Source organism: Trachinotus anak, unplaced genomic scaffold (genome assembly GCF_046630095.1).
Source record: "Trachinotus anak isolate AG129_WGS33_773 ecotype Australia unplaced genomic scaffold, CSIRO_AGI_Tana_v1 ptg000014l, whole genome shotgun sequence".
In the NCBI taxonomy this organism is placed as follows: domain Eukaryota; kingdom Metazoa; phylum Chordata; class Actinopteri; order Carangiformes; family Carangidae; genus Trachinotus; species Trachinotus anak.
This window is the reverse complement of record NW_027273865.1, coordinates 21687190-21702608: the sequence shown is the minus strand read 5'-3', so window position 1 is coordinate 21702608 and position 15419 is coordinate 21687190. Positions and strand designations below refer to the sequence as shown.

At 39.3% G+C, this 15419-nt stretch overlaps 1 protein-coding gene across 3 annotated transcripts in view; it reads right to left on the bottom strand.

The window, feature by feature from the left end:
- The window catches only part of LOC139631746 (rap1 GTPase-activating protein 2-like), an 82341-nt gene that overhangs the window by 63463 nt on the left and 3459 nt on the right, over positions 1 to 15419 (bottom strand). The window contains exon 1 of one of the 3 annotated variants that reach the window (XM_071496244.1): positions 3656 to 3841. The exons of 1 other annotated variant lie outside the window; for it this stretch is intronic. In XM_071496244.1, coding sequence (XP_071352345.1) covers positions 3656 to 3699 — 44 coding nt within the window. In that variant the 5' untranslated portion in view covers positions 3700 to 3841. Of the gene's footprint in view, positions 1 to 3655; positions 3842 to 15419 lie in introns of those variants that run through there. One more of the 3 variants, XM_071496246.1, reaches the window with a different exon arrangement.

Genomic DNA, 15419 nt, shown 5'->3' with positions numbered 1-15419 from the left:
TTCTTTTTTTATTTGACTTTTTCTCACCATTCTGATACAATATACATTGTCATTTCCTGCAGGACAGCATTGTCCTAATAATAATCAGAGGGTGTAACAGTTTGTTCCAACACTGCCTTTCTTTAGACGGGGCGTTTGCAAGTCATCAGTATGTAAATATGTTGCAGTATGCATGTTCATTGTGGTTCAGAGCATAAACCACAAACTCGCACGAAATACAAACAGAAATATCAATATTTCTAAGGTGTGTAAATTACTATTTTGCGCTTGGTGAAATGAGGCTAACCGGGTCATGAGGGCTAAAAATAAATGCGCCAATTTCCATTAATTATCTTTAACTCATACACAGTAGATACAGCCTGAAGCACAGTTAGTGTATAGTACTGAGCAGTATTAGTGTGAAGTCAGTGGCAGAGAGCAGAGCATGCTTTATGACTCGATTTAAGGTTACTCCTCTGCTAGCTGCTCAGACAGGTTATGAGAGGTCTCTGTGTTTACACGGGCTTTATTCATGCTTCACTAAATACTGTTCCTACTAAAAACATGGAAAATCAGAGGAAGTAATATCCACAACTTTTCAGTTCAGTTGCTGTTTACTGCTAATAATGGTGGCGCATTAGGCTTTTGTCTGAGGGAAACTGCACACACAAATACGGTTTTTTACCTCATTTGTAAGGGTGTGTGTGCACATGCATATGTCTCTGTGTGTTTGTATGTGTGTGTGTGTGTGTACTTGTACTTGCTACATAGTAAGGACCAAAAAAGTATTTTACTAACAGAGTGAGGACGTTTTGGGAAAGTGAGGACATTTTGGCCGGTCCTCACTTTTTGAGACACCTTCAAATCACATGTTGAGGGTTAAGACTTGGTTTTAGAGTTATGGTTAGAATTAGGTTTAGGTTAAGGTTAAGGTTAGGGTTAGGGTTAGGCACTCAGGTGTGATGGTTAAGGTTAGGGTAAGGGGCTAGGGAATGCATTATGTCAATGATTGTCCTCACAAAGATAGAAGTACAAGTGTGTGTGTGTGTGTGTGTGTGTGTGTGTGTGTGTGTGTGTGTGTGTGTGTTCAGTGCTTGTTTTACAGCATTCTCACATGCATCACTGAGGAAGATGTAATTCTTTAATCTCATTAATTTGGAGACTGAACTGTGCAGAACACTGCCTGATCTGTTTCATGCAAATACACACATTCATAACAGGTACACACAGAAATGAACACAGTGCACATATACAGAGAGCACACTATTGTTACCGCACCAGCACCCAACCTAGACGTTTTGAATATAATTTGAATTTTTTTTCTGGGGTTTTTGAACAACAGAGCAGCATCACAGTAGAGGAAAATAACACAGAGCAGAGAGAGCTGATGTTCTGTAATGTTACAGGTCATGTTACTAGCCAGTCAAATCTCTGGATTATAGTTTCATACTGAGCGACAGCTGGTTTATACAAATGTTTGCATGATGCATTTTAAAATATATCTCAATCAGCAGAACTAGAATAAAACAATCCAACACTAGTTGGTACTTGCTGCTCTGTGACACCTTACTGCCTCAGCAGTATCTGATGCTGCAACACAACAAATGTTGCCCTCTTTCATATTGTAATGTATCTGCAGTCTGCTCTCTCACAGGATTTTTCTCTAAGCAGTTAAGAAGATGCAGCACCCACCCTCTGTCTGAGTCATCAAACTGATTATATTATCATGTGTAAGCTTTATTCACCCCACACCTTGGAGATGTAGAAAATACTCCAGTTTACTGTGCATGTATGTGTGTGTGTGTGTGTGTGTGTGTTTGTGTGTATGTGTGTGTGTGTGTGTGTGTGTGTGTGTGTGGCTTCACATTTGGTTTCACATTTGCTCATCTATTTACACACATGTGCTCAAACAGCTCGCCATCTGAACTTACCATCCATGCATCCATATCTGCCCATGTGATAACAAAATCATAAACATGTTCAAATTTCACAAAGAGACTAGATAGGCGGATACCTACAAGCTTCTGATGCTAAGTAATGGGTCTACCCAGGATCACTCAATGACCGAAGCCATACTTCACCCCCCCAGAGGCTGCAGTGTTTCTTTCCACTACCATTTTCAAACAGTTTAAACAAAAATTTAAGTATAATTTTCGCATAGTGAGGCCACATTTTGCCTGTTGGTGGTGATGACAATAAAGGAAAGGTCCAGATGACACCAAAACGTTAGGATTCAACCTCAAACGCAGCCGTTAGTGGGATAACAGCATGCTCCATGTTGTTCTCTGTATACGCTGCATACAAAATGTAATCTGTTAAAGCCAATAAAATCTTATGGGTAATCCACTAGACAAAATCAGCTTTGACTTAAAATTTGGAACAGTTTGCCCGGGTTTATTCTGGGTAAGAAGTCTTTTCATCTCATAATCAGCCTTCAAGACATTTTTAAGAAGAAAAACTTCTGCCAATAAGATAATTCCACAAGCTGATACTTGAAAAAAGGGTATTTGTTTTGGAAACCTTTTTATATTGTGATAATGAACAAAATTAATTAATTAATATTATTCTTTAACTAACAGAGCAATCAACATGCACTGAAGCAGTGAATGATGGATTTTAGTCTCCAGTTTTATTCACACAACATTCAGACATATTGCTGAGCCGAGCTGTTGCCAATCTGCTGAAGGAGCACTGCTGTTCCAAGAATCTGGGAGACTTTTACAGTAGAGAGTTTTAACAAAGAATGATCAGAACTGAAGCAGCAGAGACTGGGATATCCTGACTTTTAGTCCCTAGTGTGGGTAAAGCTCATAATGCAACTCAGGATTATTTTTTCCTAACAATGTAAATCTTCACCTGAGCCACAAAATGCATTACACAACTGTTGATGAGTAAACTAACTTCATATGTAGAATAAAATTAGATGTTTAAATTAATAAGAAATCATTTTGTTATCATCTTTTCAACTGCAGTACATGTATTGTCCTGCTCCTCACCTCTGTCTGTTTCAGGTCATTCAGCCTGTCTGGCAGGATGTGCTGCCTCAGCCCTGCTGAGAAGGTTAAGTGCTCTGAAGTGTCAGAGTGGCTACCAGCAGGAGAGCCAGCACAAAAACACTGCATCCGAGTGTGTCAGTGCAGTCAGTGCTAAATGGGTGCCCTGGCAGCTTCTTTAGAGCTGCATCATGGGAACTTTTCTCGACCAACAGAGCAGGAGAACACAACCAGTAAGAGTCGTGTCCATAGTCCCATAACTGGGACAATAGCAACAACAACAGGCAGCAGGCAGAGACAAAGCAGACTGTTGATTGTAATCCTTCCCTGAATGGAGATAGCACAGAGTGTAACTGTACATTCACACACACACACACACACACACACACACACACACAGACTGTCAAACAAAGTGTTAGAGGTGTGACATAGAGGATCAGCCTGAGCCCTCCACCCATCCTTCCTTTTTAGATAAAAAGTTTACAGTTTTCTGCACCACACACATGCACACACACACACACACACACATACACACACCACCTGCAAACACACATTTCAACAGCCTACATCATTCAGACTCACTGCACAACCATAATCATAATGTGCACAACCATGAGCATGTGCATACTTAATAAAATCTGTCTGACACACACACATTAGCATCCAATGAAAAGGAAACATACCATCCAAATCCACCAAAGGACACGCTTCTCCTCCTCCTCAGCATTTTGTCAGACTGAACTTCTCAGCAGTCTCTCTTGCTCTCAGGCTCTCTCCTCTGGGATATATATGCTCTGCTGTCAGTCTCTTTCTCTCTTCACTATGTACTGTTGCACTCTCTCTGTCTCTCTCTGGCCCAATCTCCCTAACTCCCTCCCACTCTCTCACTCTCTCTCTCTCTCTCTGGTCTCGTCTCTATTTGCCCTCTTTTTTTTCCTCCTTTTCTTTTGTTCACTTCTTCTTCCCCACCTGCCTCCCCACAGCTGTCGTTCTCCACTTTGCCACTTGACCAGTCAACTGCTTTCCTGAAATGCTGCTTGCTCTTTGGCTTTCACAGGCTGTTAAACACACGCGTACGCCCAGTCTGCCACACTGACTCAAACAGGTACACTGAGGTACACACGTCTGCAGGGGGGAGGAGCCCGGCAGGGAGTGACCACAATCTCCCATCTGACCTTCTGTGTTTGTTTCCCACACGCACTTTCACACACACCAAGCGCTGTTCTGCAGATGCACCAGCATTTCTACTCTTGAATCCTCTTTATCGTCACAACCAGACTCGACACCTGTGGTTTGCCCACATGCCAACTACTAGGAAATGTGGTCACTTCCTGTTCTGTGTGCACCCCTCCCCAGAGGGCTGATTTCCACTTACAGTGGCCACTCACAGTTCACAGTCACACAGAGGCATGCAATAACACCCTGAATGGGCACAGGGAACAAAGGATAGAGCAATTAAAATGCACCCATTGCACATGAGACCTACAGAATGATACATTAAAAATAACACTGAGATCAAGTTTCATTTTGACATGGATTGTGTAGCTTGAAGGTCAAGTTTGCACGGGTCTGAGTCATGGTGTCTATTATACATACATTGCAGGAGTGTGTGGTGAATGAAAACTCTGCCAGCTGCTCAAAAGCAGAGTAAAACTGGATTAATTTTGTAATACAGAGTGCAATACTGTACTATTAAAAGAAAACAGAAGAGCTGAACAGCTGTGCAGTCAGACTGCAGCATATACAGAAACCTCTCACACTGTGACCAAAGGGAGTGTCCTTCCTGACGCCCTTCCTCCTCGCTCCAGAGTTGACAGGTCTCACTCTCAGAGTTAACGTTCACACACATCATGCAATTAAAGAACTCGAGAGGTTTCAGGACACCTTTCTTTGTTTGTGGGATATTTAATGCTTCAGTGCTTCAGAATATCTGATATATTCTAGCTGTTGATTGAAACGTTTTCATTAATATCTTATATAACATATAATTCAATCCAATGATAGTCATATTAAGTTGTTTTGGGCAAAATTTGCTCAGTGGGTCAATATAGTTGGCACCCACCCTCTAATTACTGCTGCCTCAAATACTCAAGTACAGTGCAAACAGCAGACAACACACTGCAGCTTCATTATATGCCGAGAGATCAACCAGTGCAATGAGAACTGGTTTCGGTTGCTCAGGTACAAAACATACTGTAGAGTGACAACTGTACTACTGCACATGGCCCCTTAAGTTAAATTAATACTGTTGGAAAACCACTAGACCCCAGATCTGTACTAATTCAATTAAGCACCAAGTGGAACTGAAATCTGAACTCTACTCACTTTGTGTGGCCACAAACATAAACTATATTTTTTACAGCAGCTATATGCAGTTTAGGTGAATTCAAATTCATGAAAATATTTGCAATTAATCAAAATAACAAAGACAACTGACATGAAGTGAACCTGGTGGGGGCCCTGGGGCAGTTTTCCACTTTGCATGCTTGGACAAATGTGGTGTGTGCACAATTTCAAGGCTTTTGAATTGAATTTGTATTATTGTCGTGTTATTTAAACGCCCTCGGTAAACTGGAGTATAAAGACAGGCAACACGCTTGATACCACAGAATAAAAGAATAAAATAATGTTATAGGTTTTATTTTCATAATAAATCTGAACTCTTGTGTCCTTTCTTATTTGAATAGAGCCTGGATTTGATTTACAATCACTTCAAAAAGTATTCACTCAGTTCAAGTAACCAAACAAGCACTTCTGACGCCTGCTGAAAATGATTATGGTCAAAGGCTTTCACAGTGAAATGTCATTGATGTGTTCACTCTCTCTCTGTCTCACTCTCTCTCTCTTTGTGGTCGATTAGTAGATGTGCTCTTAGTACATATCTCTACCATGGTGAGATCACTCTGATTAAAAGCAACAAAATACTTTGCTGGACACACACACACACACAAACACGCGCGCACACACACACACACACACAGAATCAGTCTGACATGGCATTAGGAATTATCATAATTAGAGATTCTAAAGAACAGAAAAGATTATAGGGAATAGAAGTAGATAGAAAAAGCTGTCAAAAGAAAAATCCCTACATTCCAGTTAGGACCTGGTTGTAAATTCAATATTCAGAAACAAACTCGATAATATGGAGTGTGGAGTTCCAGCCAAGATTTCCCAAAATGGGGACAACATCTTCTGGAACCGCTGCATCTAGAATTGTGAAAAAAACATACTTAGGGTTCACAGATAAACAGTCAAATAACTCATGCAGGGCAGAACTTGGCCAATACCGTTTAATAATTACAATTCAAAAGTGAGCCATTGAATATTACGCCTCCAATCTAGCGACCCCAAGGCTTGGTACAAGGCCCTTCGATGCCAAGAGTTGAAAAAAGATAAAAGCCCCCTCTGCCAGCTGATCCTGAAGCTCTGGCGTGTGTGTGTGTGTGTGTGTGTGTGTGTGTGTATGTGTGTGTGTGTGTGTGTGTGTGTGCATGTATATGTGTATGGACAAAGCTGTAGGATCAGTTGGCAGAGGGGACTCTTATCTGAGACACACAGCAAACAAATCTGGCCCCGTCAAATCATCTCAAAACAAAAAGAAAATTATACCAAATATTGGAACAAAACCACCAAATCACAAAGTAAATTAGAAATCTATTTGTACCCTGAACAGAGAGTACGTGGTGGCAGAATACCTGGGGACTGATAGAAACTCAGGAAAACTGTTCATTGTACTGACACAGCCTCACAAAAAAACAGGCCATTACAGACAGAACAGGCTACCCGCAGGCCAGGCTGTATTCACTTTGTCATAAAAGAGAGGTTGAGACCAAATCTCACTTCCTGCTACACTGTGAGAAATATAGAAATTTTAGAGAGGCTTTCTTTGAAAGAAATAACAATATGTATCCTGTGTTTATCTATCTCCCTGATCATGAGAAACTCCCCAAGGTATGTGGGAAATAAATTAAGTGTACAGTATGTAAAAATATTATAGCTGTCCATGTTATTCTATGTACTAGACTTGTTCTTTCAATATCTTTTCATCATTAACTTTCTGTCCCTCATGTTCACGAGTAGAGTTTCATCTGATTGTTTTTTAATGCTTTTACTATATATGTAAGTCAATGTTAATAATTTTCTGTTCTGCTTTGGCAACATATGTTTCTGATCTGTTTGAGTAGACACCAACACCTCAATAAAACTTTAAAAACCCTTATCTACATACTTGACTGTGACAGTTCTAAGAGCAGACTTAACTCCCCCTCTAGTGGTTTAGGGAGAGTAATGGCAAAATTGATATCAGTTGCAGTTTTCACCACAGTCAGGACTGTATACAACTCTTAAATTCAATGTAAAATGTTATAATTACGGACGCAGGTTCTACAGTCCTCCTGGTTTTTACTTAGAAAGCATGAAACTTGCACGTATTAATATAGGAGAACTCTGTAGACATGAATGAACATTAGGTGTTTTGTTATGTCAAGTTTTAATGCTGTTTTAATTCAAAGTGCCTTTTGTTGAACAATGGGATCCACAGGGGAGCTAGTTCATCATGCTTCACAAATGTGGCATCATTTTTGGCCATGGCAAGCATCTGTTTTTAAACAGAAAGCATCAAAACTGATTGTTTGCTTCATTGCCAAGCGGCAAACTGGTGAACATTGTGGAGCATTTAGCAGCAAAAGAGACCAAATGGAGCTAAAAGGAAAGTCAATATTAGAGAGGACTTCTAATGAATGGCACTTTTGCACTGTCTGCTGCATGTGTAAATAGACAACTGTTTGCTAACACGCTCATCATATCAGCTAAAAAGCTAATAATGTTAATGTTGTGTTTACAGCTTATCCTGCTGCTCCTACCGTGACCCAAAAGAAGTCAATTCTTGTGTTTTTTAAAATAAAAACTCATGCTTGTTTTCCAATTTTCTTATCTTTTGCACAGTAATAGAAAGAAAGCACTCTAAAAAACCGAACATATGCATCATGACTTCCCTGGATTCTGTTCATTATTTTCCTATACTGCGTTCTTATTGTTCATTTTACAATTTACACAGGCTGCATTTCAAACAAACAGAAAACACCGCGGAGTCTCCGAGGCTGGAAAGCAATACTCATGATTGCTTTATTGATCATAAAATGTCAAAGCCCTGTTTGTGTGAAATCATTTTTCCACTCAGCACACACACTACAACATCACGTCTGCAGGGCCATCAATATGATAATAACACAGTTTAGTCAGGTGTCAAGCACATACTCAGCACACATAACTACAGACTGCATGCATGCTTTTCTCTGAAGAAACGTGGCTTTAACATAACATCATGTTGCTTTAGAGATTAAATGACATTCTTGTTTTCACTTTGCTAGTTGCTTTGATTACGAATTCAGACAAGAGGGTCATGGTCTTCTTATTTACTGTTGTTTGACCTCATGATGCATTTGCACAATAATTTATTCATCTAACTTGCTAATGCCCACATACATGCCGTACCATATCCTGTGTTTCCTATTGTTGCTGCTATTCTTTTGAGCAATAACACTGCAGCAGGCTCAGTTTTCAGTGACTTTTAAAAACATTATGGTGTGAGAAGAGTTGTTGCTTTCAGTTTGGAAAGAGTTGCACTCTTGTCCTCGTGTCTCCTCTCTGTTTTGAGTACAGCACATGAACAATGACGTCAAATGTGAAACTTGCATTCACACCGCATTTTGTGTTACCACTGCCACGTTGGTAAGTGGGTCGGGTGACGTCAAGAGGTCACCACAGTATCTTTTCTACGAAAACACTACCAAGAGCATTTTCACTGTCAAATAGCATGGCATTCCTCAACATTGCTGCACTGTAATGTGATTATTACGTTAAATCCTGGGCCTGCAGCTTGATGCAAGCTGCTTTTTGAAACAGGATTACAAAAAATAATTTAAATCTGTCAAACTGAAGACATGAGTTTGTTTGTTTCATTAAGATCTCTCAAGATTGTCACTGTCAAGGCCAGTGTAACAACATTATGTGTAATTAATTACTTTTTCAAATTAACACTATAACAATTACGGAAATTTGAACAGGCTCCTCACTCCTTACATTTGTCTTGTCAAATGGACAACTGCAGACTGTAACAGACAAATGCTGTCGCCTCACTTCATGGTGTCACAACTGAGTGATTATCATAGCCCAGGTGATGTCACGCATAGGGTTCTGGAGAGCAGTTCTGAAGCTCAGTGTGAACTGCTCCTCCGTCGCCATCTTGGCACTGCCTGACACTAAATTACTACCAGATAATCCTAAAAATGGGCAGTGTGAGGAGCTGAGACTTAATGACCATGCTCCCTTTAGCATTGTTAGCACATTTGGGCGCCTTGCTCCAAGGCTAACACGCAGCTAATTCATTTGCACTCACACCTTCTAATTAGTGCGAACATATAAATTAAATAATACCAGAATTTCAATCAACTCAAACTACGGGAGCACAGACCTCCTCACACTCTGTTCAATTAACCACACAGCAAGCCGTATTAGTCAATATTTCCATGAAAAATCCACCAAAAGGCATCAACACCACAAACACTGCTGAGAGGTCACACTCAACGACTCCAAGAAGACACCCGGTCAGACAGCTATCGGACTGTGATAGCATCCACCTGTCACCTTTAGAAGCCACGCCCCCAATAATGCTGAGATTTCCCTATCTCTGCTGTGAAGTTGTGTATTTTAGCATAGGGGTTATTGACTCGCAAGTAACCATTGAAGGAACTGCAGTTGACTTTTTTTTTTCAGCCCCGCAGGTTGCAGGTTAGAGAATTTATGCAATCAATCAGCATTAGCCCACACAATGGCAGACATTCAGAGTGAAATATGGGCATATAATTTCCCTCCTCAAGGTCAAGGTCCATGGACAAAACTATAATACTGCTGAGTTGTAGTCTATGTGCCACGGTGAGGACTTAATACACATCAAGGAATTGTGATTCTAATCTTCTGGTAAAACAACAGTTCTACAAGACCCATCATCCAAACAGCCAAGGTTTGATTTTCAAACCACGAGTTTGTCTGCACAGTCTGTAACCCAGGCAGAACTAAACAGACTGATTGCCAGGTATGTTGATGACATGCACACACGATGACATCCTATCTCAGCAGTACAATAAACCGACATGTAAAACATGTCTGTTGTGTTGTACTTACTTCATCAGAATGATAATGGGTACAATGACTGATAAAATTTAGCAGTTGTCCTGTCCCACACTGTGTCACAAGCTCAACAACACTATAATGTGTGCATCAATAACAGAATTAAGACAAACTTTCCTGAGCAATTACTTTTTTATGCAGTAATTGGTAAACTTTATTAGGTAATTGGTTAACTTAGTTACTTTTGAAAGAAGTAACTAGTGACTGTAACTAATTACTAATTTTCAGTAACTTACCCAACACTAGTCAGAACTGAAGTTTGGATTTTCCCTCCTCTGATACAAACTAATGCACACTGATTGCATGACTCATAGTCTATCTTTCCAGCATGGTACATTTTGTTGTGTTGTAGCTTAATTTGGTTATTATATCAGATGTTCCTATGTAAGTAGACCAGGCTGCAATTTGTGCAATGGGCCACTGTGCCACTTGCAATTTCAAAAACATCCTTAGTAATCAGTGTCAGATGTCACATTGACTGTGTGACAGCTCCAATACAATCATCGGTCAGCACAGGTAATTGCCATGTTCCTAACAATCTCTGTCTCTGGGCTACCACTGAAACGTTAACTCTAAAGAGCAGTGAGCAGCAAAACAGTTTGGGAGGAGAGTGTAAAGGGCAAAAAGGTGCGTATCTTTGCACTTGTGTGTGTATGCATATGTGTTTCTAGGTGGGAGAGAGAGGTGAGAGAGACAGAGAAAAATTGTGCCAGGGCAAAATTAAACTGGGACTAAACATAGCATAATAAAGGCGCATTGTTTTCACAGTTCTTCATGTTTTGCTTCATGTGCAGAATAACAGTGAAGTAATTTCACAAAACAAATGTCTTTCACCAAATTGATACAAGTAATTGTGTTAGTGCATCCACCCACATCCGTCCACATTAAATTCTTAAAGTAGACATACATTAGATTGAAGGTTCAGTTATTACTCACATCATAAAAAGACGTATTTTCCCATCTGCCAGGGTTTAAACATAACAAAAAAGCTAATTTTAAAAAAATGCAACAGCAACACAGCTTTCTAAAAACTTATTCCCAGTTGTTCAGGATAATTCACTATACTGCAGCAGTATTCACAGGGACTATGTCTTTAGCAGAAAGTAGTTCCACGAGAGTGTTCACAGTTGGGTCTGTCCAAATCTCCAGAGTGACATGGAGATAGTTCCTTCCTCTTACTATCTAAATTAAAATTTTTAAACCTTTGTACATAATATCATAATTGTCTGTATGGTCTAATAACAATACCGGTAAGAGAGAAAATATTAGGGTTTTCAGTTCATGCAAACAGCATAACAGTGCACAAGTGTATTGTACTAGACTATGATAATGATGCAGCATGTCTGAAATGAATGCACTGCTGTCTAATTTACAATGTATGATATATTTACGTCTAAGAGAGTATTTTTCAAACTTTTTTCTTTTCTCTCTACCATCAAAGTCATTTTGTTCATTCTGTTTCAGTCCCTCTTCTCATTCTTCTAACTTTTTCCCTGTTGCCCAATACCAGTGAGACTCTGAGAGAGTTGTTATGTTTCTATCTTTATTACTTTTGTTCCTTCCTCACCAGCTCTCCCCTCTCTCTCCCCACCATGTAATAAGGTATTTAGTCATTAGATGGATGCCCAGGGGGTGATATACACCCAGATAGACGTGAGAGACCTCTCTCTTTTCCGTCATCCATCTCTCCCTCCTGTGTCTCTAATAGGTTACTTAGTCATGTGAGGTTTTCCAGGAGGGTTGCTGATTTAGAGACAGAGCTGATGCTCTACTTTAATGGCTCCTGTCTCGACCGCATCCATCATCATCTATTATAACACACACACACACACACACAGATACTCACATACTCAGAGCACAGAGACACCAAACCAACAGTAAAAATGATTTCCAGATGTATCTTGCCATTTCTTTTAATATGCTAACTGGATACAAATTGGTGAAGCACAGCTTTTGTTTGGAGATCACCACTTAGTTAATAATGATAATAATTATGATAATATTTCTGTTGACTTCAAAATCAGGCTGTGCATTTGGAAGATGTTTGCATAAAGTTTGATTTAACTATGATCACAACAGCTTCATTTTATTTGAATTAAATTGGGATCATTATCTCATCTTCCGTTAAAGGTTGTTGTGTGTGTCACCAGTTGAAGCAAGACTAATAATAGATGACAGCAGAGGTCACAAAAGATTTATCTATCATCTGTGATTGAACTCACGTTATGACACAAGCAGATGCTGTAACCACTATGAGTCCTCTAATTAAACCAGATTTAATGTGCAAAATGTAGTGTTATATGATGATTATGAGAAACCGTAATTTAATTGTGAATACATGAAAACGTGATATCTTAAGATAAACACATAATTAAGTTGTGGTGTTTGGATGATAAGAGTAATTAAACATTCGTGACCTGACTTCTATATACTTATTTAAAAACACCACATGGGTTGATGGAAGAGATACCATCCATCTGCTGCTTTGAACACGATAAAACAAAAATGATTCACACATACACACGTAAAGGTGCACACAAAAACACATAAACACATACTGTACGCACATACACAGAGGTATGATATGAAGCAGCTGTTCCCTGTACTTACGATGAACCTTTTTGAGAAGGACATGTGCATCATTTCATCTTTCATATAATACATATATATAATGCAAATATTGTGGATGCAAGGCAGAATAATATATGTTTCTAGTCAGAGAAATCAACTTTATATGACTCTAGCAACACTGTATTATGGAGCGGTGTTTATACAATTAATATTGTGCATATGCATGAGTCTCCACATATATGAGCATGTTGGTGTCATCTATAGGTGGCAGACACACAGCTCTCACAAAGCATGCAGTCCATCTGGCAGAAAAAAAATTAAAAATCAAAAAAATTACATGCATGACAGCTTCATAATTAAGACATTAATCAAATGCAAGTGCAAACTTTCCTCACCCATTGAACGCATGTTGACTACACATCCGACACAGTTGAAACAAATCATCTGCTGATTACAGATAGTCGTGTTATTTCCTGAAAATAAATAGCACTTGCATTAACCAATTATAAACCAGCCCTTCTCCTTGATGAGCTTTTGGGCTATTTCCGTTCTCAGACGACTGATCCCTCAAAGTAAACATCAAAGGGAAAATCCACCACCATTCCTCCTTTAAAATCATGTCTGCCATCTTCAGCAACAACAAATGCATTGAGGATACATGGAAGCTTAACAAATCCAGTAAGGCGTTTATCTGAACTGGTGAAAGATAAAAAAGAGCATTCACTTATCTCCAAAATTATGTTATTTGACGCCAGTGTGTAAATACCTCAACAACAAATAATTTACCTATTACTTAATAAGAAGCAGATGCTAATTGAGGCAGGTTTTGTAAATAGTTTCTAGACCATAACATGAAGTTCTTTGTCATTCTGTGTTTGGAGTGTGCATTGCAATGACCACTGCGTGCACTTTTTAGATGGCCACTGTTGTGTATTCTTCATAACACCTGGGTTTTGCCATATAATTCAATCATTTGTTTTTGAGGCCTCCTGTGAAGCAAGCGTCAACCTCCAGGGCAGAAAAATGAGGTCAAAACTTGAATGACCACTTGAGGCTGGTCCAAAAACCAAGTCAATCCCCATAGACTCCCGTGTTAAAATGTCAAACATTACAGCCTGGTACAAGAAACGGTTTTGGTCTCTATAGCTAATTTCCCCCTTCATGACAACTGTACAGTAGGTGAATTTTTAGATTACTCACCTGTTAAAACTTTATCAAGGTTTAAAGTTACATAACTGAGGACGTGGCTGCTTTGAGTGACAGGTGGGTGAGCGTGTGCTCTCATTTGCTAACCCAAACCCTATGTTTTTTTGTCGAGGTCCTCAATATCTTCCTGAAAATGACAAAACAACATCTGGAGCACAAGAAGTGGAAGATGTAAACAAACATCACCAGACAAGAAAACCACCAGTTAACTGGAACAAGGGATTCAAGGGACTGACAAATATATTGACCAGTAGTGTGTTGTATGGTTTAAATCAGTACACTCTCGGGAGCAAGACAAACCAACCAACACCTCCCTTCGACCAAAAATGACGGACCTACCTTTCAATGAGTTATAAAAATGTAAAGTAAAAATGCACAGTCACAAACACCCTGTGTGGGTTTTATTGGCTGCTAGATTCATCCAGTAATGTGTTTCCAGCATGAAGGGATTGAAGCATGATCCTAAAGGTTTATCTGAAATCCTGTTGGGAAGTTTAACCTGTGCCAAAGCATTATATATTTTATAAGATGATTATATTTTGTATTTTAAATCTCAATCTATAAATTAAGTGTAAATCATACCTGTGAAATAAATGTAATAACTTTGGGAGGCTGCTGGATTGCTCACTGAAGCCTTTTCTCTGTGGAAAAGATGTTTTTCCTCTTCTCCCAAATGACTTCAGCAAGAGTTTGATTTCACCAACTCACTCTGACTGAGGGCTGACATTAGGACAGTGATGGACAGATGGCTTGTCCAATCACTCGCCAAATATTTTCAAAAGCACCTGCCTTTCTCCAGAAAGACTTCCCAGATGGTTCTATGTAGCAAACCATCTGGTGTATCAGATTATAAATGTCATGGATTAAAAAGTACAATATTTGCCGCTGAAATGTAGTGAGGTAGAAACTTCAGTATAGTACAAGTATCTCAAAACTGCACTTCCACCACTGCAAATTAATGAAAAAAAAAATCATAAATTGTCATCCTATCATAAAGGAGAGGTTTGTCCCGTTTTGTCGTCATGTTACATCTGTGTGAGTGTGCACGTATCGATAACACAGATATGGCAAATAAAGGAGCTTTGTATTACTAACCAATGACCAATGAAATGAACGAATGAATGAATGAAATGAGTTGTTTATGTGAACAGATGATAAAGCAATCCACTCAAATAACCTTGTGCTCTCTCAGTACTTCCCCCAATGCTACGACCATGTGAGCACTGGTGTTTCTTGAGTGAAGGAAAGTGCATGACAATGTGTTCATATTGTCTTTTTTTTCCTTATATTTCATTCCATTAGCTTCTTCTTAGTTTTCGTTTTCCTCTATCCTTCCTATAGCTTCCATTCTTGTTTTTCTATAATCCACACTCTCTTCGTTTAACCTTCCACTTGTTTGCATTCTATTTTTATTTCTTTCTCCCCCCCTATAGTTCTTCTCTCTGTTGGTGGATTTTAGTGAAAGTGACAGCAAGCCCA